The 25,236-nt window shown below is 42.2% G+C and overlaps 1 protein-coding gene and 1 long non-coding RNA gene across 2 annotated transcripts in view; both read left to right on the forward strand.

Annotated features, from left to right (window-relative positions):
* LOC133222333 (uncharacterized) overlaps positions 1-22,007 on the forward strand; it is a 237,437-nt gene extending 215,430 nt beyond the window's left edge. Inside the window, exon 2 of the long non-coding RNA XR_009728274.1 lies at positions 21,380-22,007. This is a non-coding gene — a long non-coding RNA (uncharacterized LOC133222333). The remainder of the gene's footprint in view (positions 1-21,379) is intronic.
* LOC133222329 (protein mono-ADP-ribosyltransferase PARP12-like) lies at positions 3,960-19,504 on the forward strand. The gene is made up of 12 exons (XM_061371922.1): positions 3,960-4,383; positions 5,478-5,613; positions 7,127-7,421; positions 8,360-8,452; positions 10,329-10,452; positions 12,010-12,205; positions 12,804-12,924; positions 14,383-14,479; positions 15,426-15,504; positions 16,705-16,835; positions 17,547-17,698; positions 18,534-19,504. Exons 1-12 carry the CDS (start codon positions 4,040-4,042, stop codon positions 18,806-18,808), a joined length of 2,043 nt encoding a protein of 680 aa, XP_061227906.1. The 5' UTR covers positions 3,960-4,039; the 3' UTR covers positions 18,809-19,504.
* Positions 22,008-25,236: the final 3,229 nt, after the last annotated feature.

The following is a 25,236-nucleotide window of genomic DNA, read 5'->3' on the forward strand; positions in this document are numbered from 1 at the left end:
TGGAACAGAAGGTACTGGAAATAGAAAATATTAAGGAACAGCCAGCAAGGCCTTTTAAAATTTATACCTCAGAAACACACGGGAACTAGTTGACATCATCAACAAGTATGTAGGCAAGAGTCAGAAGAGTTTGTAGAGCTGACTTAGATTTCCAAAAGCTCTCCTCAGCAGAGGGCAGTCTCCCAGTGCAGGCCTGCTCAGCCCTGCACTAGTCAACATACCCATAAATCAGTGGGAAAACAGGCTAAGATATGACAAGAATACTATATTATTCAGGAAAAGAGTGACTATGGCAAACTATGAAGAACTGCTGAATGACCCTACAGCACACTGGATGATGAAACACCAGCTGAAATTCAGTGTAGATTTAGATGGGAAGGAAGAATCTATGCTATCTTCATATGGATAGTGATGGCTTCTGAACTACTACCAGTCAGGAATAAGGTCTAGGGAAATGGGATCATTCTCTGAAAACACCAGCTCCAACTCATATGCTGATAGCAGCACCATCAGTTCAAAGCAAGATCAACAAACACAGAGGCCAGAATGGACAGGAAAAGACAAAGGTCATAATGTAGCTGTCACCACCTACAGCTGCTGTCTCTTGCAGCCATGGTCTTCTGAATTATTGCATATTAATCCTCTGGAAGTTTCTTCAGAATATCCTGATTTGGATGGGATAGAGTTCGTTTTCTTCCTGGTAGCTCATACAATGCCGTGTTTTGGCTTTAGTCTGAAAGTAATGTCAATAACACACTGATGTTTTAGCTGTTGTTAAGCAATGCTTATCCTGATCAGGTACTTTTCAGACTTTTACGCTCTGACATGGGTACATGAGAAGCAGGAAGGGAGCAGAGACAGGACACCTGAACAGAACTAGCCAAAGTGGTATTCCATACCATCAAATATCATGCTCAGTACATGCACTGGGGAGAGTTGGCTGGGAGGGGTTGATTCCTGCTTAGGTAGGGCTGCGCACTGGTCTGCAGGTGGTGAGCAATTGTATTGTGCATCACTTGTAGTTCTTGGATTTTATTCCTCTCTCTTTTTGTTAATCCCCTTTCAATAATAATATTAATATTAGCAAAATATTATTATTAATAATAACAAGTTAATTGCTAACCTGTTTTTATCTCAACCCACATGTTTTGCCTTTTTGCCGATTCTCACCCCCACACCGAGCTGAGGTGGGGAGGGGGGGTGAGTGAGCAAACATCTGCATGGTACTTAGCTGGTAACTGGGGTTAAACCACAACATCCACTAACTTACGAAATGGTGAGACCGAACTTACAGGCTGGAAGGTTTAAATGCTACTGTAGACTTAAATTGTAAGTTTAAACTAACAATAGTATGTGTGTCTTTACATAGCAGCAAACTGTTCTAACTTGCTAACACATAGAGAGAGAAGAATGTTCAGCTGACAGAGGAAGGAACATCACAGGACCGATAACCACTAAGAAGACAGTAAATAAGACCAAGGATGCTGGCCTTCAAGATAGCAGTGGCGTCCGACGTGGAACAGAACAGAAGCAAGAGCATATCAACTGCTAACCCAGCACTAGGACCTTGCAAGCATGCACAGGCAGAGAGGTCATTTGGTAAACACAGTGAGGAAGACTATCCGCAACCAGCAGAGACCACATGCAGTAAGAAAGTGCATGCATAATCAGGATGCAAACAGTATAATTAGTTCCCAGATATCTCATGAATATGTAAATAATTTCCTGGAAACACTGCAAATATGCAGGAGTATACTGAATGTATAGCTGCTGCTGGCAAGTAACGGGTGCTGTCACCTTTGCAAAATTATTAATATATGCACCCAGTGCTGCAATAAAGAATGTTGTTTTCTAAAACTCTGAATTGAGTCTTACAGAGTTTCTCTGACCGACTTTTATGGTAATACTATCGGCTAATTCAAAAAGCTTTTGAAGCTAATCCAGCAGCAGCCAGAATGCTGGGGCTTTTGTGCTTCCTGGGGTGATACAGGGGATGACCGCACTGTGACAGAGAAGGAAGAATGAGCACTCTCACCCTTGGCTAGGTAACTATTTGTTCATAGGCACACAAGTTATAAGTTATGAACTAGAGAACCTGTGAGTCAGAAACTTCATGAATGAATGAAATGATGAGTAGTGAATTCACATTTTAGAGAAGTCTGTACAAAAGGGGATTGAGCCCTTCTTTGACATGCTTGTCTTCTTTCCTAATGAGCTCATAAAATAAAGTTCCATTTATAGACTGCATTGTTCTGTAATTTTGAAATATCCAAGAGAACTGTGACACTCCAACCTCAAAAGTAATCAACAAATTCAAATAGTAGGGATTATTATGAAAGAAATAGAAGACAAAATAATAAATATTTTATTGAAAACATGTATTGAAAAGCCACATTTGATGCACTCACATCTTGCAGACCATCTACAGGTCTGCCTCTTAAGGAAAGACAGTCTTCAGAACAAAGGAGGACAGAAACAGCCCAAGCCATAGAATTACTTCATAGAATCATAGAATCAGCTGGGTTGGAAAAGACCTTTAAGATCATCAAGTCCAACCATTATCCCAGGACTGTCAAGTCCACCACTAAACCATGTCACTGAGGGCCTCATCTGGATGGTTTTGAACACTTCCAGGGATGGTGATTCCACCACTTCCCTGGGCAGCCTGTGCCAATACCTGACCACCCTTTCAGTGAAGACATTTTTCCTAATATCCAATCTAAACCTGCTCTGGTGCAGCTTGAGGCCATTTCCTCTTGTCCTATCACTTGTTACTTTGGAGAAGAGACCCACAACCACCTCATTACAGCCTCCTTTCAGGCAGTTGTAGAGAGCTATAAAGTCCCCCCGAGCCTTCTCTTCTCCAGACTAAACAACCCCAGGTGTCTCAGCAACTCCTCATCAGACTTGTGCTCCTGACCCTTCACCAGCTTCATTGCTTTTCTCTTCACCTGCTCTCCAACACCTCAATGTCTTTCCTGTAGTGAGGGGCCCAGAACTGAACACAGGATTCGAGGTGCATCCTCACCAGTGCCCAGTACAGGTGGATGGTCACTGTCCTAGCCCTGCTGGACTCACTATTGCTGATACAGGCCAGGATGCCATTTTGGCTTCTTGGCTGCCTGGGCACAAGCTGGCTCATATTCAGCTGGCTGTTAACCAATACACCCACCACTTTGCCTTGTCAAACCTCATACTACCGGTCACAGCCCATCAATTCAGCCTCTCCAGTTTCCTCTGCAGAACCTGCCAACCCTCCAGCAGATCGACACTCCCACCCAACTTGGTGTTGTCTGCAAACTTGCTGAGGGTGCACTTGATTCCCTCATCCAGATCATCAGTGAAGATATTAAATGACACTGGCCCTAACACCAATCCCTGAGGAACACCACTAGTGACTGGTCGCCAAATAGATGTGACACCATTTACCACCACTCTTTGGGCTCGGCCATCCAGTCAGTTATCTTACCCAGAGAACAGTCCTCCTATCCAGGCACTGAGCAGCGTATTTCTCCAGATGGACACTGTGGGAGACAGTGTCAAATGCTTTACTAAAGTCCAAGTAGACAATGTCCACAGCCTTTCTCTCATCAGCCAGGTGGGTCACCTTGTTGTAGGAGATCAGGCTGGTCAAGCAGCACCTGTCCTTCATGGACCCATACTGAGGCTGCCAAACGTATGCCAAGGGGAGCACAGCATTGCACCGACATTGCTCCTTTATCACCTTTTTCATCTGGGACACCCGTTCTGCTGGAGAACCTCAGCTTCAAGATGCCATTCAAATTAGGGTTAGGGTAAGGGTTCGGGTTCAGAGAGCTACAAAGCCTACAGCTCTGGAGATACTGGGGCTGCATAAAGCAAGCCAAAGGGAACTCGACACTGCATGAGTATTACATAGACCACTCTGACTCTGCCCCTTCCTGGAACCGTTGTCAAAGCCGCTGGTTCCGTTTTCCAGCCTCCGGCGGGCGGAGCATCCGGGGTGGGGCTGCCTGGGACCCGCACACCTCAAGGTGGGGAAGGCAACTTCTCTGCGGCCATGGCACTCGCTACTCAAGCGCTGCAGTTGCTGTGCGCCAGTGGCGGCTGCCTGGAGCAGGGGGAGCTTCAGCGGCGGCTGCCAGGCCGGCCCTCGGCGAAACAGCTGGCGCTGGTGCTGCAGGATACGCAGCGGTTCACGCTAGTGCAGCGGCCCGGCGAGGCGGCGGCGGCGGCGGCGGCAGCTGCAGCAGCAGCAGCGGGATCAGGGACAGAGGTGGTGGTGTTGGCCACCAGCCCCGTACGGCTATGCCAGGAGCACGGTGCGGGCTGCGATGGGCAGTGCGGGCGGCTGCACCTCTGCAAGTACCACCTGAAGGGGTTCTGCCGCAACCAGTACGAGAGGTAGGGGCGGCCTCCATCGCCGGTGTTCCTTTCGGGGCTGTGACGGGGACCCGCGCTGTGCTGCCGGGGCCCAGGGCAGGCGGGGGACTTTTGCCTCTGCTGGGGAGGCTGTGTGCGGCTCCTTGCCCCCGGGCGCGGTTGAAGGCTGCGCGGCCAGTTTTCATCTCCTGGCCTCCGCAGCTTCCCCACCCTGTAGGGCCCGGGGCTTCGCCTAGCGTCGGGAAACCGCGAAGTGAAGCCCCTGCGGTGGGGAATGGAGCTGGGCGCCTGCAGTGGCTGCCCTGTTGCTGGTGGTAATCGTCATCGAACGCGGCTGTGGGAGAAGGAAGTGGTTTAGGGAAAAGAATCTGTTACTTTAACGAGTCGTCGTGGCACAGCGGGGGCAGTGGCTGCGGCCGCCTCCATCTCTAGCTGTGGGCTGGGAGCTCGTGCCTGGAACCGGCTTGTTTCGGGGCCTCTGCCTCTGGGAGGCTGAGCCTTCGGCTGGGTGTACCCCCTTCAGTGAAAAAGGCCCCTCTGCTCTTTCCGTCATGGAAATGCGCCTTTTTTACCCCAGTTCCCCTCCCGTTCCCCCAAAGGATAGAGGCACGGGGGGATTGTTACACAGACTTTAACGCTTCACATTTGCAGCTCACAACCTGTTTCTGGTGCTCTCACCCCCATCCTTCCGTGACTGAGAGGGAAAGCTTAGGCTTCCCCTCCCCTTACACGCCGAGATCTGAGCACTTTGTGCTGCGTGGTGAAGGTGGGGAGTGTGATTGTCGATTTGATTTGGATGGGAGGGGGTGCTACTGGAACGTTTTGGTGTCTTCCTTACCCATAGTTGTGAGCTGCAGATCAAAAATGCCAATATTGTCAGACTATGCTAATGCTGTAATGACTGTAAATCAGAAACAGCGTGGCAGTTAGCCTCATAGCAATTATGTAATCTGCTTAGCAAATCACATAATTGTTTTATCAAGGAGCAATACAGGTTTTTTTGGAAGCTAGCTATTTTGGTGTGCGTTTTAAACTCTGTAGTGTAATGCCGATGGGGTAACAAAATAGTGCTAGTCTGTTACACTTGTTTTGTACTTGGTTTTTTTCACTTGTAGGAAGGAATGCAGGTTTGTTCACAATTTCCACTCGAGCCACAATCTCTTGGTTCTAAGACAATACGGACTTGAGAGTTTAAACAGTGATGAACTTCGTCAGCTTCTGCTTCAGAATGATCCATCCCTCTTACCAGAGGTGAGCAATACTGTGATTTTCTCAGCCTTGTGTTTCAGTATCGCAAAGTGGAAGAGGCTTGATACTACGTGAAGATAGTTAGGTGTCAATTTTGTTCGCATAATGCAAATCTAAAACTTTAGATGTGTAGCCTTTGTTTCCGACTGCGGTGGGTTGACCCTCTGTGGCAGCTAAGCATCTGCACAGCCTCCTCACTTGCTCCCATCTCCCCTACCCCTAGCAAGGCAGGTGAGAGAAAACAAGAATAAAAAGTGACAAAATTTGTGGATGGAGATAAAGACATAGGAAAGTGAGGACAAAACAAGTGTTGCAAAGGAAGTTAAGTCACCACCTTCCACAAGCAGACTGATGCCCAGTAAGTGCATGAGTGAGGGCCACTTTTTAAGAAGAAACAGCAGCACCCTCCCTTCTTTTTTTAATTTATTTTGGAGTATGATATTCTGTGGTATGGAATATCCCTTTGGCCACTTGGACTATGTACTGGTTTCAGCTAGGATAGGGTTAAATTTCTTCCTAGCAGCTGGTACAGTGCTGTGTTTGGATTTAGTGTCAGGACAATGCTGATAACACACTGATGTTTTTGGTTGTTGCTAATCAGTGCTTACCCAGAGTCAAGGACTTTCCAAGTTAGTTTCTCGTGCTCTGCCAGTGAAGAGGCTGGGGGTAGACAATGAGCTGGGAGGGGACACAGCTGGGACAGCTAACCCACTCTGTCCAAAAGGATATTCCATACCATATGGTGTTGTGCTGAACAACAAAACTGGGGGGAGTTGGTCATGGGGTGGCAGCCCACTGCTCAGAGACAGGCTGAGCATTGGTCAGTGGATGGTGAACAGTTGCATTGTGCATCACATGTTTTGTGTATTCTTTTATCATTATTATTGTCACTTCCTTTTCTGCCCTATTAAACAGTCTTTATCTGAATCTATGAGTTTCAACCTGGCTGCTTGCTGGGATAAACCAGAACGAGTTAGCTGTCCCAGCTGTGTCCTCTCTCAGCTTCTTGCCAACCCCCAGCCTACCTAATCTGGAGAGGCTAGAGTGGAGAAAAAGCGAAAGCATCCACACTGTGCAAGCGCTGCTCAGCAATATTTGAAGTATTGGTGTGTTATCAATACTGGTTTAGTCACAAATCCAAAACATAGGGTAGTATGGTCTGCTATGAAGAAAGTTAACTCCATCCCAGTCAGATCTGGAACCTCTTGTCACCTAATTCAGGTCAAAAAAGTTCACTATTCCAAAACTAGAAAACCACTATCATACATTTACGTAACTTAAGAGCAAAATATGCTTGAGAATGGTTGTTTTCTGTTGAGAGATCTTTCTGGATATTACCAGGGAAAGGAAAAGCCAATAAGTAATAATTTGGAAAACAAGAAGAAGCTTGTATAAGTCTTTTAAATGCAAATGTAAGTGCATAGCTGTAAAAAATTTAAAATCATTAATTCAAAGTCTATATGAACATACTGTGCTGTGATCTTTAATTTTTTTTTTTTTTTTTATTTTGCTCAAGGTCTGCTTGCATTATAACAAAGGTGATGGACCTTATGGATCTTGTACCTATAAAAAGATCTGCACCAAACTGCATGTTTGCCAATACTATTTCCGGGGACAGTGTAGATTTGGCAGCAGCTGCAAGCGATCCCATGATTTACTATTGTCGGAATCTTATGATAAACTGGAGAGACACGGACTGAGCTGCGACATTATTAAGCAACTACCCTCCATTTATAGGAATATGTATGACATAAAAAATGGCAATGGGAACATGTATGACATGGATGATAACATGTCTTCACCATTCAAAGGTAAATGATACCATCTTTTGAAAACATCAGAAGAGTTGTTATAGTCAATGTAACATTCTCACAGATGTCAAAAAGAAAACTGAATTCACATTTTGATGTGTCTTTAAGGAGGGACCTTGATAGAGATCTGTCTTGACAAGTGAATTCAAGACATCATGGGTTCCTGAGAAGTAAAGTGCTTGGTGTTTATAAAAATCATAAATCTGAGGTTAGACAAGCATAACGGGAACTGGAAATAGGGAGATCTTTTTGTGGTAAAAAAACCCCAACATAAACAAAGGTAGAGAACTGTTCAAGAATAGGGGTGGCATTTACATGTGTCAGTCTAAAGTTTTGTTATTTTTTCTTTAATGTTATGATTGCTTAGCACAACAATTCACAGACTGCTATCCCAGCTACTTCTCAGAGATGTAATATTTTGTTCTTTTCTTTTGAAGTTATTTAGAATTGTAAGTTAAGTATAATTTAGCAAGAAACAAAAAAGATAACAGAATAAAAAATGCAAGTGTGTGTGTGTTCATCTCTGCTGTTCTCCCACAGTTGCTTCTTCTCGGTTGCCTTAAGTGTGTTTTTAATTTATGGAAATACCACATTTTGAGACTTAGATTTTATAGCCACCAGTGTGAACAGGGATGTGGAATGCATGCTTAAGTATGTCTAGAAGTGTAAAAGCACTGGATTCTATTTTCATTTTGTGGTGAAAGCTAAAAACTGTGAGAAATGTAGCAGTTACAAAAAAGTCAAGGTCAGGACAGACGGATAAAAGGGTAGGACTTTTGAGTATACTGAGTTATCAAAGACTTCAGTGCCTTTCTGGAGCTGAATGCAGTTATGTAGTTATAAACACTGGTTTTAGTTATCTTCCATACCCATAGGTGCACTTTAAAGAGGGCTTGTTGAAACTGTGTATTAATAAGGCTTATAATTCTCCCCTCTAGAGAGAAAACGCAGCTCTAGCCGAGAGTCTTCAAATGATGATGAATTGGAACAGATTTGTTTATATCATCTGTACAAAGGTTGTGGCTTTAAAGGTAGGTTGTGACTGTAGCAAGTCCAGTCTTTTTTCCTTTTCTCATAAGAGGAAGTGATAGACATCTTTCACAGAAAGGGTAAACTTCAGAGCTTGTTTATTTTTAATTAAATCTTAGCAAAATCTTGAATGCTAATAGGAATGTGCTTGACTTGCTTGCTCTACCAAACAAAGGAGCTGTTTTGTTCTGCCCTGAAATTTGTAGTATCCACCTGTGTTCACCTAAGGGATTGCTGAATGATAGGAGTCCTATCTCCAAACAGCTACAAAAGATAGTCTGATTTTTACATTCATCCTTGTTTCTTCTCTCTCTGTTCCATTTGTTTGAGCTACCTCCCTTTCAAAATGTTCCCACTTATCTAGGAAAAAGGTTGCTGTGCAAACTTTCTTGTCCTTTTGTCATCCTTTTCCTTCTTGATGGTCTTGACCTGTAGTAGCTCCCTGATGTACCACACACTTTCTCATACGAACTGTGTGGTGCAGTCTCCTGGACTTTCCCTGTAATTAAGCTGCCTGTTCTACCATGAAAGCCAGTCTTAAGTTTATGCATGTGTGTACTGGTGGTGTGATCTTCACTCTTACTGAGAAGTGACAGCACCCTGACTCTTTAAAAGATTTCTAAGTAATACTTGTGATACCTTGGTCACTACTATCACTGCTCTTGTTCCTGTTGAGGCCTGGACCCTTAGAGACTTCTTGAAGGGTAAAGGACTTTGAGACCAAAGGAATGATATCTGTGTGTATGTATATGTATGTCCAAAGACAGAAAAGTAGATGGTGGCTAACTGGGATGTATTGGAAAGTGTGAGACCTGAGCATCCTGTAAATGATGTAGAATATGGGGTGGATACTGCCCTGATTTCAGCTGGGATAGAGTTAATTTCCTTCCTAGTAGCTGGTACAATGCTGTGTTTTGTCTTTAGTTTGAGAACAATGCTGAAAATGCACAGCAGTTTTAGTTGTTGCTAAGCAGTGCTTATCCTGAGTCAAGGACTTGCCAGTTTCTAGTTTTTGCTAGTGCACAAAAAGCCAGGTGGGAGCAGAGACAGGACACCTGACCCAAGCTGTCCAAAGGAATGTTCCATACCATATAGCTTCATGCTCAGTATATGAACGGGGGGAGCTGGCTGTGAGGGGCTGACCGCTGCCTGGGATGGTCTGGGCATTGGTCAGTGGGTGGTGAGCAATTGTGTTGTGCATCACTTGTGTGTCTTGGGGTTTATTCCTTTCTCTCTTTTTGTTATCCTTCTTTTCATTATTTTTATTTTCTTAATTTCAGGTATTAAACTGTTCTTATCTCAACCCATGGGTTTTATCTTTTCCAGTTCCCCTTCCACTGGGGGAACCAGAGGTGACTAAGCAGCTTTGTGGTACTTAGTTTCCAGCTGGAGTTAAACCATGTCAGTCCTTCTCCTATCCTTAAACTAATCACTGTGTTTTTACTTCTTTTTTCCTCAGTAGTACCACTTTCGGATTAAGTGGTTAAGCACAGATGTTTGAGTCTACACTGTTAATCTGTATATGAAATAGTAGCCTCATATAAGCTTGTGATCTCAACTCGTAAATTTTTATCTCTGAAACTGAGGACACAGGGTAGTCCTTCATCACTTAGCTACTACTAGCAATTTTGTTTGCACTAATAGAGTCTGATAGGTATAGAGAATAAACTTGTGTCTAAGATAAAAAAATAAATTTTGAGTGTTCATGTTGAAAAATACTGAACTGTTGCTTGTAAAGATTCCATAAGTGAACACTTTCCATAGTCATGCATTTGATACTCTCACCAGCTGTATGCACATCCCTGAAATGTTGGTTTTTTTCTCATAACCTGTGAAACTAATGCATCTCTTTTTTTTTTTTTTTTTTTTTTTTTTTAGACAAGTGTATCAGAACCCATTTTCATTTGCCATATAGATGGCAGGTCTCTGATGGTAAGATCTGGAAGGACTTGAAGAATATGGAAGTTATAGAAGAAGCATACTGTGAGCCCGCTTACACTGGGTATCAACTCAAAATTTAATAATGTTTGGAGTTTGCTATATTGGAACAGGCCCTTAGTGGCTATAAATTGCTATGTTTCTATTGCAGTCAGTACATAAGTAGCTTTATTTGGTATTCTGCTGATCTCACTTTGCTTATCTAGTGTTTCTGGGAGATCCGTTGTGACTTAGGCCTGGAGTCCATATAGAACACACTGGTTACCATACTGAGTTTGGCTGGGATGGAGTTATCTTTCATCATAGCAGCCCCTAAAGTGCTGTGTTCTGGGTTTGTGAATAAAATGGTGCTGATGGTGCACCGGTGTTTTAGGGATTGCTGAGCAGTACTTGCCCAGAGTCAAGGCTTTCTCTTTTTCTTGCTCTGACCTGCTCCTTTGCAGTGGGTAGGCTGGAGGCAGGCAAGGGCTTGGGAGAAGATCAGCCAGGACAGCTAACTTGACCTGACCAAAGTGATCTCCATACCCTATAATGTCATGTTCAGCAGTAAAACCTGGGGCAGAGGAAGAGAGGTGGGTTTTTTAATCAACGTAGCTGCTGTTTGGAGGTTGGCTAGGCATTACACTGCCTTGGGAGGTGGTGAGCAATTTGCTTTATTTGTTTATTCATGTGTACCCCCTTCTTAACCTATTGAACTACCTTTATACTGACCCACAACGCTTCTTGCTTTTGCCCTTCCTATTTTCTACTCTCTGTTGTGCATGGGAAGGGAGGAGGAGTGAGCAAGCAGCTGCGTAGATACTTGGTTGCTGGCCAGGGTCAATCCATAACAGTTATGTGATTGTAAAGTATAAATACTTCCTACTGTTGCTAATGCTCACTAAGAATGGCTGGAAAACTGCAGAGAATGGTGATTTTTATCACTTGTGGGAACCTCTCTTTGGTTAAGCTTGTCAGTACACAGCTTGACCCCATGATTAGAAATAACCTCCAGCTCAAAAGGTGAAAGAGAAATATGGAAAGGTTTGGAAAGGATTTGCCCCTCCTGCCCCCTTTTCCCAAGTTCATATTGTGGAACTGGTAGAATACCTTATATGCCTGAGGTGAGAGATACTCTTGGGTGCAGAGAACATTAAGAATATGGAAGTGCCTTTAATGGTTTGAAAGTTCTTATGTAGCACAAAGAGGGTATTGAAAGAGGCTCATACCAGTATGCTGTGTCTCGTGCTGGAGAATTTACCTAGCTCTCTTACGTTACTTTAGAGGTTATTTGAAACCATCCTTAAATTACAACACTGTTCTCTTTAGAATATAGTTGTTTAGCAAGAGGAAGGCAGTGTATATTTTCCATTGTTTCTGTTCAACTTGCGTAACTCACTAATTTATGAGTTGATAATGGTTGCTGCCCATGGAACCACTGTGAGATGCAATACTGTAATACAAAAAATGTGCAAACACAAAACAGTTGGGATTGTTACGGAAACTAGGCTTCTGTTCTGCTTTTGAGTGATGATGACCTAATTTGCAAATATATGGTGGGCTTCTGAACCTAGGTGTAAAGCTTCACAAACTGTCTGATATTTATTTCCCCCTCCCCCCCCCCCTTTTTCATCCTTTATAGAATTGGAAATGCTGTTACCGAAACTGGCAGTGTCTTGCCACGTATCTCTTTTCTGGATATGTCTTGTGGGTTTGAAAAGGTTAGACGTCTTTCTACAGCCTCTTCTGTGACCAAACCCCCTCACTTCATTCTTACAACAGAATGGATCTGGTACTGGAAAGATGAGTATGGCCTGTGGCAGGAGTATGGGAAAAAAGTAAGTGTGGAGAAATGGGGAGACTCTCAACTCTGTTAAAAGTGCAGAGCTACTGAGAAGTGCACAGTGTTTATATCCTCTCTGTCTTGTCACCCTCCTCTTCTTCTTTTCCTCTCATACTGTACAGATGGACTTAAGAGGCCTAATGGGATGATTTCTCTGGAAATTTGATTGGTTCAGATAGGGGAGTGCTCACTGGTGAGCCACTAATATTATTGACAGATAATTCCTCAGTGAGTCATGTCAGATAGGATCTCATTAATACATTCTTTTCATTGCTGCTCACTAAAACTTCCTTTTCTGAGGTTCCAGTAGTACTCTGTGTGTCTTTGCTAAGGTCTAGTTGGTGAATGTGGGGTCTCAGTAGCAGTGTTTATAGCATGCACAGCATAAGCTTAGGCTTCATAACACTGCTTGCTTGTTTTGGGAGATGTTTCAACAGCTTAATACATGGCTTTTGCCTGACAGCTACTATAATGCCCAAAAGTTGGTACATATTTCAGCCACCATACCATATGACACTTGTTAGTTTTTAAACTGGCTTGTATTTAAGAGACAAGGAAATACCTTTTTTTTCCCTCTGGTTTTGGCCTGACAGGATGTTGACCATGTAGCTGCCACTGTCTCCAGTGAAGACCTGGAGAAAGCATACATAAGCAAATGTTCTCCAATACTGAACTTCAAAGCTGGAAGACATGAATATGAGATCAATTTTGCAGGTAGGTTCCACTTGCTTTGGGTGGTGGTTTTTTATGTTGTCCTTTCCTCCCAGGTCTTTTGTGGTTATAAATTACATTGCTACATGCGATAGGAGAAGGAAATTTGGACCTTGATCTGCAGTGCTTACAAAGACAGAACTTCTGTCAAAGTTCACAGGATAAGAGCTGTTCACAGAAGCAAAGTGACATTTCTATCCCTCCAAACATTTTGGTTTTTAGAGGTTCTTGTGCTAGATTTCAAAATGTCTGCCAGCAAGTCCAAGTGTGACATTGCCATTGATGCGCCAGCACAAATGGTGGGAAACTTCTTGAAGACTTGACAAGCCAGCTTCTGGTCTGCTTTAGTCTCTGGCTTGCAGAAAAATTAATACTTTGGCGAGTTGTAGAGTCCAGATAGTCTTTACCATTGCAAGATTTATGTGGTTATTTTCTTTTCGTAGCTCTGCCAGTCTGGAAAGGCTGAGGAAATATCTTCACTATGTCAAAGTAGGAAGATGTGTTTCTCAAGAGTTCAGGGTATTTAAGCCATTTGTGATGGCACTGCCTTTCTGAGCTGTTGCCTTTCCAGGTATCCTTGTCAAAAACTGTGGGGAGCGGTGGTGGTGGGAATAGGCGTGCTTAGACTGTCATTTTGGTGTTGTTGCCTTTGGTCCAACTTTTCAGTAGTATCTCATTCTTCATGGGAGGGGGAAAAAAGCCCGAAAGGGCATGTGGTAAGTTGCTTGTGATTTAATTGAGAGCTATGTTGTAATCTTTATAGGATGGGGAAACTTGTCTGGCTTAGAAAAGAAAATTGCATTCTAAATCAATCTCTTTTCTAAGGTTTGGGCTTTTTTAGTAACGTAGGCAAATGTATGCCATGTAGATGTCTTCCAAAACTCAGTTTCTAGGCTTGGTTGTGGCAAGTGGTTTTGTTTGTTTTTCTTCTTCCTGTGTATCTCTCTAAAGATGGGGACTATTTTCCTGGCTGCTACTGACTCTTAGTTGCAATAATGTGGCAGTAGCTACAAAGGTTCCAAGATCCAGAAATAATACCTCTAAAATTCAGATTCCTGTGAATTAATGAAAATGAATGACCTTTGATCGCTATTGGGTTGCATTTATATTGTTTGAAATCTACAACTGCATGTAGAAAAACAGTATCTTGATTACAAATTAAGGAGGGGATGCAATCCACGGAGCAGAAGTAGATACTTACTATATAATTCTCGATTAAGTCTGGCTGATGGGACAATGAAGGGAAAATAATTACCAGTGTCTATCATTCCTTTTAAAGTTAAGAGTAAAACTGAAACTGATTTACTCAAGACTGTGGGTTCCATATCCTGCTTTGACTTCCCTCTGTGATGCTATAAAAAAATCTTCGTCCCTTTTTTGACAAAATAACTTGGTGGCTGCAGTGTGAAGGCTTTCTAAGACATCTCTCTGATTGTTCAGGGTGTTTCGTTTTTTCCTCAGACATGATTCAGAAAAACCTTCGCTACTTAACAAAGAGAGAGGTTTGCAGAAGGCCTATGTTTGTGTCTCCGGAAGAGGTAGAAAAAACAAGAGCCAGGTAAACTGCAACTGCTCATTCTGAGGTGATGGATTTAGTGCATTGTGAACAGAGTGTCTTCCAAAGGTGTAAATAAGGAGGAGAAGTAGCTTTTAAGTGGATTGTGGAAAGAAATTGAATGGGGAAGGGACATACATGTAGACCTTGTCCTACAACAGTGTCTAGCCAGGGCAGTACTGCAGCCTGGCCAACAATTTTCAAGCAACTCTGGAACCTTGGGGGTGAAGGAAGTTTGGCCTTGCCTACAGTAAGTGTGGAAGCATAGGAAATAATCCAACATGTATCAATGTTGTAGGAAGCTGCTGATTAGAGGGAGCTCTCTTAATAGAGCCAGCTGATACAGATAGAAGCAATAGTGTTTATGCATGCTGTAAAGATGCTTTTCTGACATCTGAGATCAGTAATTTTCAAAGCTAAGTAAAGTTCAGAAACAATTCTTTTAAGAACAGCCAGACAAGCTGAGAGGAAAGTAGTAGTCCTTACAGGTGGAGCAAAAGATCAGAGTCTTTAAGGGGAGGAATCTTAAACACTACAGAAAAGGGCTGCTAAGCACACTAATTAAAATTGGGGTGGAAGTAGAGGGGAGGGTTGTTTGTGTCTATCCTGTTTCTGCCATACTGATAGGATCTTAAGGTCCTTTCCAACCCTAACTATTCTATGATCCTGAATGTATTTTTATTTATCTACCCTACTGTAGCAGAGCTTTTATTTGTATATCTAATTTTACTTTCTCATTTGACATCTTAATTCCTGCCATAAGTCTTGATGTGACGATTTGGAACAAATATTTTCATATACTGAAATGAAAAGACAATTTTGAAATATTAATATCTTCAGTTGCCTATATTCTCCCTAAATTTGGCAAAAATGTTTAGTATCATATGTACATAAAACGTAGGGATATGGTTCATTTAATTACCTATTTGTAATGTCTCATAATGTACAGGAGCTCTAAATATGTAGAAGAATTTAAGGGCATTCCATCTCACTGGGACAAATCTGCCCTGCCTGAAGTGGGATTCAAGGTTTGGAGCTTTTATTACTTTTTTTTTCTCCATCAGTTGTGCCACATATAGGTTTGTTACAGTCACAAGTTCAGTGTTTCTGTGCCCTTGTAGATGAACGTTTCTTATGAAACATGTAGGGGTGTTGGCAGATTTGGGTCTGGTAACTGGGCAAATTTGGCTGAAGCTTAGTCTATATTAGCAAGACTGTTACTGGTGCCCAATATAGATAGCTTTGAAGTCCAACCTGTGCTGGAGCTTTTAAACTTCAGGGTAGCCATTCTCTGAGCTGTGTGTAAGTAGACTGTTGCACATCTATGGAGCACTGCTGAAATCAGCAGTGTTCAGGCTGACATCATTTGTTAAAATGTACCATAACTCCAGTGGACTGAACTTGTTTACCTTTGTAACACACCCAGTTAATAGCTGCACTGGTTTACCTTTGCTGACTTCCTGCTTGCCTCCACCACCACCTCTGTCAACTCCAGTAACTATACCTACAGAAAAGATCTTACATGAAGATTGAAACTTACTGACTTGCAAAATGCAAATCCTCAAGAAATTTTCAATAAAAAATAGGGAAGGTTAACATTGACGTTCTCTATGTTCCTTAGGAAAATGTGCAATTAGGACATTTTTCTTGTTTTCAGGGCAAGGCATGTAAGAAGCTGATTTTTTTGGAAGCATGTCCCTACTCTTCCGTAAAATGGTTGATCAAATGGTTGGCCTTTTCAATTTATTAAAAAACATGATAGGCATTGCAGATTGTGTTCCCTGGCTGTAGGAAGTATAAAGATCTAAAAAGCATGGGTGTAGAGGTATTCTTTGATTTACTGCAACATAAATTCTCCGTATATGCGGGGGTTTTTTATCTGCTCATTTCTTCTATTTATTTAGGTACTGTTTGATATATGCATGCAAATGCATCTAGTGCCAAATATTCAGAGGGGCTGGGTGGGTGCACAAAAGCATACAGCTTCTTTAAAGTCCTGTGAGAGAGCAACCTGTGTGTCTCAAACACCAGGAGTTAATGTACCCTAGGTAAAAGCTCACTTACAGATCAGGCATCTCTAATTTGCCTTCTTTCCAAGAGTATTTTCAGTGCTCATACCTCTGCTTCACAAAAAAAGACTTTAAAGGTCTGAGTAGTGCATTAGGTAGGGTGGCTTTGTTACAGTTTAGTAAAAGATGAGAGTAGCTTTTTAATCTTTTTCCTTACAGCTGATTGAGCTTGACAGTTCTTCTGAAGAATATAAGAAAGTCAAGGTGGGCTTTCAACGCACAATGCCCACAACAGTTATTAAAAGGATTCGTAGAGTTCAGAACCCATCTCTCTGGGAACTGTATCAGTGGTATGTGTAAAATACTGTTCTGGTATGTGTGCATGAAGTTTGTTGTTTCTGCAGTTAGCTGTATGCTAAAGATAGATGCGTGCAATCTTGAAATGCTGTTGCATTTAAGAATCTGCTTCCACTCCCTAAACTGAAATACCTAGCCAGGATCAACATGTAGGTAAAGTGGTACTGAAAAATACAAAACTTGGTCAAAATAGAGAGTTTTGAATAGTCAGCTGAGCTCTGTGGGAGGAATTCTTGAACTTGCATAAATCATTCTGACTTCTGCCAGGCCTCAGTCCAGGACAGCTGCCTTCCACTGAAGCCTTGAAGCTGCTAATCATTTGCATCTGGCACAAACACTGGTTTGTAGCTGGTCAAAACTGAAGCAGCCTTCAAAATTAAATTGAAAACCCGCTGAGGGAAAGCTTTAATGTGAATTCCTGTGTTTAGAAAAAAATAATGCCAGGGTTTCCCCCCATCTCCCAATAGGCAGTGAACAAAACAAAACATTTTTATTATTAAATATCTAGAGGCATTTGTGTGTAGTGAAAGCATGTTTGTATGCAACTAGACAGCAAGGTACCCTCTGTGCTCAAAGTCTAGGCCTTAACATAAGGATTGTCAGAATATACTCTTTGTCTAAAATTGTCTCTGAGTGCTGGTATGGCTGGAACCTGTCTGGCTTCAGCCACAAAGGAACTGCAAATAGTCTGTTTCTTATTGCAGGCAGAAGGAACAAATGCAGAAGAGCAATGGTGGAAATGCTGTGGATGAGCGATCTTTATTTCATGGGACCAGCAGAAAATACATTGATGCCATCTGTCAGCAAAACTTTGACTGGAGGATCTGTGGCCTTCATGGGACAGTCTATGGCAAAGGTGGTTTTTCAGCTCCTTCACTAACCTTAGACTTGCTGAAATATTCTCTGCAGAGCTGTAAAGTTGGGACACTCAGCAGCTCTAGGGCTTATCTCTGATGATGTGGACAACGTAGCACGCAGCTGACTCTGGCAATATGATCATTTGGAGCTAAGGTACACTGAAGGGCCTTGGCCTCTAAGCTGCACTCTGGCCTTGCAAGAAGACAAGCATAGGAGAGGCCAGCTCTAGGGATGATTTTCCTAGAGCCCAGGCCTACTTGTGTTCTAATTTCTCCAAGCTCCTACAGGAAGGCAACATGCCATTATGAGTCTTTTGGGGGGTTGTTGTTTGTTGTTTTTTTTTTCCAGGTAAATAAATACCATCCTCGTTGTAGGCTTTTTGCATTGTTAGCAAATTACATTCCTTTGCATTGTCCTGTGTACAGGAAAGGATCAACAGACCAAGGGGAATAGGCAGGCTGACTGACCGACTACCAACCCATCCAATCGAATACCTTCTAAATCTCAGAAATGTGCTAATGAATAATAGTGGCCTCTGTGAGGAGAGAAAGTTGGGTGAGATTGGGAAAGGTGGACACCTAGAGTCAAGAGGAAATCTTGAGGAATATGATAACATTTAAAACATTACTTTTGTGTGGCTTTATATGCGTGCTGTGAGAAACAAGTGTATAGGTCATTTTCACTAAGAAGGACATACAGGACATACAAAGGCTTTGGGAAGGCCGTTCATGAACTGCTTAATGGATTTGCTTATGAATTTGCTTTCACATTGTATCATTTCCTTTTCTGTAAGTTGGTGTCTTATCAACTCTGTCTTGGTGTCTCTTCTGCAGGAAGCTATTTTGCAAGGGATGCATCTTATTCTGACAGCTACTGCAGGGAAGGCTCGCGCACCAAGATCATGTTTCTGGCCCGGGTGCTGGTGGGGGAGTTCACTGTTGGTGATTCTTCCTATGTTCGGCCTCCCATGAAGGACAGATACAGCTTCTATGACAGTTGTGTGAATAGCTTTTCAAACCCTTCTATCTTTGTCATCTTTGAGAAGCAGCAGATTTATCCAGAGTATCTCATAGAATACATTGACCAGGCATATGCTAAAATGCTGTAGCACTAAAACCTGTCATCATTATGTTTAACTGGTATAAACTTTTTTTTTAGCACTGGCTTAAGAGAGAAAAAGTGATTTTTAGAAGTTATGTAATTGGATAGGTGAGTGTTCAGAAACATTATTCTCCATCTGTTCTGTGCAATAGAAAATTAGAAGACAGAAAGAATGTCTTAGAATTCTTAAAATCCTTCCTTTGTCTCTTATTCTTTATCAGGTTATCACATTCCCATGCATTACTAGAGACTTATAAATTTATTAGATTAATTCACTGATGATTAGCAATGACTGGTAAGTTTAAACAATATTTAGTTATAATTATTTCAGGATCTTTGTATGTGCTCATTGGTCAGAGACTCTTTTCTACCTGTTTATATTTTAACTCAACATTTGATAAGACCTGCTTTTTTAGTAATCCATCTCCTGCAAGTGTTTGCAAATAAGACTGTACAATCTCTATGATCAACTCATTGTATAAATTCTTAGCAGCACTGGGTTTTGTCCCTACTTAATCTTCACCAACGAAGCCTCAAAAGTTAAACTGGATTGTTGAGAATGAACAGAGTTATTTTAACCTGTTAATTTTCTCATTTAAAACATGTACCAAAGACACGAAGCACAAGGGTTGCTTGGTGCTGTACTACTCAACTGACCTACTCCATCAAATAAAAGATGTATTTTAGGTCTGTGAGAACACAAGTTTTTCATTACTTTGTACCTTTGTTTGAGAGTGTGTTGGTATGGGAGGGAGAAGAGAAGGCAACTAAGAGGCCATTTAAGAATATCATACTTAGGAGCAAAATGCACTGCTTGATTAGCAGCACCCTTTTCCTGTGGAGCACCTTCATGGTTTTCTTACAGTTGTTAGGATTGACAGTGGGTGACTGTCTCTCAGGAGTACAGCTCTCTAGTTGCAGGAGATGATACACAGGTTAGCAGTGTAATCAAGGGGTCTTTAAACATTCTTGCAGGAAAAGTGTGCTTACCTAGGGACTGGTCTTCAGCCACAGAGCTGAAATGTTTAAAAATCTGAAGCTGAAATGTTTAAAGAAATGTTAAAAAATCTGAAGCTGAAATGTTTAAAAATCTGAAGATTACATTGAATATTTAATTGTTCCCAGAGAAGGACATTATAGCATTGAGCAGTTAGCATACTTATATGCAGATAGTAAAACTTGACCCATAAAGTGTTTCTTAAGATTAAAGTTGCTGATGCATAGACAGATAGTTTATCACAGCTTTAATGTTCCTAAATGAGTGCTTGGTAACTGTAGTGTACTGCCAAAGCCTTAAGATACACTTTGTATAGGCTCTAGAAAATCTCAACCTATATTCTAGAAGCACTTCCTTTTTAATTCATCTGGATGATGATTGACACTGGGTAACTCCTTATTACTTCAGCACTGTGAACCAGGAGCTTAGCCACGATTCGCTGGTGTAAGGCTGTGCAGAACTCGTTTTATGTGAAATGTGAAACTAGCAGCATGATATTTAAAGGGAAGTACTCCCATTTGTATTTAACCCACTAAAACACAGGATGTTGGAAAAGCAAGTTGACTATATTCTTTCTTTGGAAAGATTTATAATAGAGCATATGTGACAAGCTTATTTGCTGACAGAAGTTTTGTCAGCGTTGAGGGAGGATAATGTTATGTATGAAAGCTTTCATACCTGTGCAGAATCAGATTTTTCTGCCAAAACAAAATCATGCTCGTCTACACATTCATGGCAGATGAGAATACTGGTAAGCTTTTCTTCCTCAGAGTATAACCAGCATTTCAGCTAAGGACTGAAATGGCAAAAGTCATGTTAATCTTTTGCTAGAAAATTGAAACAAGCATCTTTTTCCTACCAAAAGAAGATTTTTTTTAGTAACTTTTTATGGCTAGAAATATTTTTAAAGACTTTATTCTTGGAGAGGATATGTATGTGTGTATGTGTATGGAAAACATGGCTGGTTGTGTTATTTTGTCATCTATCTCTCCATTATCACACAGAAAGTAAAAGTTACCATGTTTTCCATTTCTGAAAATGCAGTGATAACTTTCTTGTGTGTAGTAAATAAACAGACATTCAGACCACTAGATTCCTTGTCCTGGTTTTCACTCTCAATACTGAAAGCACCATGTTTTGCTATATCTCCGAGTTCTTGGAAATTTTATTAAAGATGCTGCTCCTAGGTAAGGGAGTCCCTGTACAGCTGATTGGATTGCATTTGAAAATGAACAGATTAAAAAGTCATTTCCATTAAATCTAAACTTTCAACAAAAATTTATATTGAACCTCATTTCTGAGTGAGGGCATTTCTTGGCTACTTAAGACAAAACTGAGAAGCAACAGTGTAATAATCTCTTACTCAGTCTTACATCATGTGAGGAGAGGCTGTGAAGATTGTTCCTGTTTTTGATAGCAGGTCCACTCTTGCAAGTTCTTTACTATGAGGGTGGTGAGGTGCTGGCACAGGGTGCCCAAGGAAGCTATGGCTTCCCCATCCCTGGCAGTGTTCAAGGCCAGGTGGGACATGGCTTTGAGCAACCTGGTCTAGTGGAATGTGTCCCTGCCCATGGTAGGGAGTTGAAACTGTATGAACTTTAAGGTCCTTTCCAACCGAAACCATTCTATGAAGACAGGTGGCAAACTAGCAGAAGCAAATAACTTTGATGTGCCAGTAGTGCAGTATGGAGCAGGGTCATTTATGAACCCCTTGCTCCTAACCCACGGGCCTGGGTCAGGGCCTGGCAGCCAGCCATGGTTAACCCACCACACCATTTAATGGGTTTCATCTGTAATCAGGTTTGTCATGGTATTCTGCCTGGATTTTATGAGATGTAGGTGTTGGCAGCAGCAAAGGACTGGCAGTACACTACCTGCAGCCTGAAGAAGTAGGGGTGGTGGGTAAGAGTAACTTAGGTGTATGGAACACGCCAGTTACGGTAGTGTGCTCAGTGCTAGAGAGGACTTGCATTTTGCGTCTAAGAAACTGCTGTACAGCATTGCCTTTGAGCCAAAGGGCATGTGGGAGTTGTAGAAATGCTGTTTGACTTTGCAGTACTTCCAGCACAACCTCAGGAGAGACAGCTGTTAAATGGCCAGTGTTACTGGTGATTACCTGTTTTACCAGGGGATAGGTTATCCAGCTCCCTCATCTTAAGCAGCCATTGCACCCAGCAAACATCTTGGAGACTGATCAGACTTATCACAGTTAGAACAAAGAAAGCAGGGCCACTGCAGACTTAGCAATGAAATAAACAGTTCTTCTAGCATATTTACTACTGTAAATGCACAGAAAAAGAATATTAGGTGAAGCTGTGTCCAAGATTGGAACATGGTTTAACAAAGGGAAACGAGAGGGTGTTCACTGCAGAAAGATCACATGCAGAGAGGAAATTCTGCAGTTTAATGCCAGGTAAGAATAAATAGTTCAAATTTGCAAGCAGTGAGACATGATAACTTGTAACATCCAGCTCCATTTTTCTAGGAATACTGTTTATAAAGGACAAAGCTTTAAAGGTTTTCTGTATCAGCAGTCTCATTAAAAATACCATTTTATACTGACACCTTTCTGTAATCATTGCAAAATCCAGAAGATGGTTTTAATAGCAGCTTTCCTAAACAGCTTTTGCTTTGTATCGGCTGTCAGAGAATGACTGAGACCCTTTTGTAAAACAGACATGCCCAATTTTAAAAAGCCCACCGCTCCGCAATGCAAGACAACACACTTTCTGAGGAGAGAAATTATTTTAAATCAGCTTCCTTGTTTCTCCCTAGACTCAACTGCTGTACCAATGTCCGGGTTTTGGCTGCGATAGAGTTAGTTTTCTTCCTTGTAGCTGGTGCAGTGCTGTGTTTTTGACTTTCAGCCTGGGAACAACACAGGTAACACCAATGCTTTTAGTTGTTGCTCAGTAATGCTTACCCCAAACAAGGACTTTGTGAGTCTCATGCTCTGCCAGGAGGAGGGGAAGCTGGGAGGAAGCAGAGACAGGACACCTGACCCAACCTAGCCAAAGAGGTATTCCATACCACAGCACGTCATGCCCACTATATAAACTGGGGGGAGCTGGCTAGGGGGAACTTGCCGCTTGGTGGTGGGCTGGACACTGGTCAGTGGGTGGTGAGCAATTGTATTGTGCATCATTGTGTTTGGTTTTTGTTTTTTCGTTTTTCTTTCTTAGTTTTATATCACTTTCCTTGTTTCCCCCCCCCCCCCCTTTTATTGTATTGTACTTTATTTTAGTTATTAAACTGTTCTTAACCCATGCATTTTACATTCTGCTTCTCCTCCCCATCCAACCCAGGGGGTGAGGAAGCAGGGGTGGCACGTGAGCAAGCAGCTGCATGGTACTGAGTTACTGTCTGGGCTTAAGCCAAGACAAATGGAAATGCTGGTAGTTGCTATAACTTTGGGATATACAGTTATGCTTTGACGTTGCAACTACAAACATACAGCTTATTTATTTATTAGGGAGTGTCTTATGAAACTGAAAGACAACTCTGCTTAGGATCAATTTGGGCTCATGTTATAGGGTTGCACAAATGCACTGTGATTAACATGCTATTACCAATTTCTGTTCTGGAGAGCTGCTGTCAGTCATATCTGGATTTTTTCAAATATATGCTTTCAGGGGGCTAGAGCAGTGCTGGTCCCTCAACACAGATTGGTTTTTAGGTATGTTTCTGAGCCCACACAGCTAGGATGAGGGCCAGCATCATTAAGCGTACTGGTAAAATGTCTGTGTGGTGTCTGGTAACTGTATCACTATGAGGGTGGTGAGGCTCTGGCACAGGTTGCCCAGAGAAGCTGTGGCTGCCCCATCCCTGGCAGTGTTCAAGGCCAGGTGGGACACGGCTTTGAGCAACCTGGTCTAGTGGAACGTGTCCCTGCCCATAGCAGGGGGTTGGAACTGGATGAGCGTTAAGGTCCCTTCCAACCCAAACCATTCTGTGATTCTATGATTATGATTATGCTTCTGTTCAGTCCCAGAAATATGAGTTCAACTACTTACACATTAGTGACACCTGCTTGGGTAACTATTGAGGATAGATGCATTGAGACAAGATGTACAACAGCCCATACATAAACATATGCAAGAAAGGTACAAGCTTGATTTAGGCTTGGAGTGTTTGGTAAAATACTGCATACACAATGACCTGATAATTCACATAAGGAAGAAAAAGAGGAAAAAAGTAATCTGATGGGACAAACATGCCTTTCATAGCTGTCTTCAGACTGGAATGAGTGTCCTGCTTATTCATGTAGGTGAGAAGTTTTTAGGCAAGGCCCATACAAATTTTTGCCAGTTGTATGGATAAACTGTACAGTAAATCAGCTGCCAGCACATTTTCAAGAGGGAAAAATGATGGATAATGTGTAAAAATTAAGGTATATACAGTGTGTTTCTTTTCAAATAAAGAACATTCACTCCATCAGTAAGTCATATAATCAGTATGTCTGTAACCAGGCACTTCTGTTTTAGCATGCCATAGATGCTCCATGGACATAGGAACAATTCCAAGACTCCCAGGTCAGTACTTCACCACTACTACCTGTAGAGCTCTGTTTAAAAACAAATAAACCCCATGAAAGAGAAAGACAAAATCTTCCAGGAGCAGGATACAGTAATTTGCTCAGTGTTAAGGCAGCATGTGGGAAGAAGGCAGCAAAAGGTGGTTGCTGGAGAGAAACTCGGGAAGTAGCTAGGGCTCAGTGAGCAGATGGCTCCTTCCAGCAATCCTTGCAGTAAAGCTGAGCAGTCAGCCTCTTCCTCCTGCTGCCACACTTCTCTGTGCATGCCATCAAGAGAGACGCTGTACGTAAGGAAACCTCGAGCAGAGTATGTCAGCAGAGAGAAGGTGAGCACTCACAAAGAACCAGAAGGTGCTTCCTCATTTTTATGGCCATAAGAATTTCTTGCTATTATAAATACTGTTAAAAAAAAAAAAGAAGAAGAAAAAATAAATAAATTTTAAAAAGGACCCAGGGACTGAGACCATCTTCTCTCATAGTTTTGTTGTTGTTGTTGTGGTTTAACCCCAGCCAGCAGCTAAGCCCCATGCAGCCACTTGCTCACTCCTCCCAACAGGATGGAGGAGAGAATCAGAAGAATAACAGTGAGAAAACTTGTGGGTTGAGGTAGAGACAGTTTAACAGGTAAAGAAAAAGTCATGCACACAAGTAAAGCAAAACCAAGGAATTTATTCACCACTTCCCATGGGAAGGCAGGTGTTCAGCTATGCCCAGGAAAGCAGGGCTACATCATGTGTAACTGACATGGAAAGACAAATGCCACTTGTCACTTTGAACATCCTCCCTTTCCTCCTTCTTCCCTCACCTTTATATGTCAAACATTGTGTCATACAGCACAGAATACCCTGTGGTCAGTTGGGATCAGCTGTCCCTGTTGTGTCCACTCCCAGCTCCTTGTGCACCC

Source organism: Neopsephotus bourkii, unplaced genomic scaffold (genome assembly GCF_033783945.1).
Source record: "Neopsephotus bourkii isolate Nb327-2 ecotype Australia unplaced genomic scaffold, CSIRO-AGI_Nbou_v1 NB_1589, whole genome shotgun sequence".
In the NCBI taxonomy this organism is placed as follows: Eukaryota; Metazoa; Chordata; class Aves; order Psittaciformes; family Psittacidae; genus Neopsephotus; species Neopsephotus bourkii.

Excerpts from the sequence above, each read along its gene's own strand:
- LOC133222329 (XM_061371922.1), top strand. The coding sequence starts at position 4,040 with ATGGCACTCGCTACTCAAGCGCTGCAGTTGCTGTGCGCCAGTGGCGGC. Across the intron at positions 12,925-14,382 it reads ATATGAGATCAATTTTGCAG|ACATGATTCAGAAAAACCTT; the intron begins GTAGGTTCCACT and ends TTTTTTCCTCAG. Across the intron at positions 15,505-16,704 it reads TGCCTGAAGTGGGATTCAAG|CTGATTGAGCTTGACAGTTC; the intron begins GTTTGGAGCTTT and ends TTTTCCTTACAG.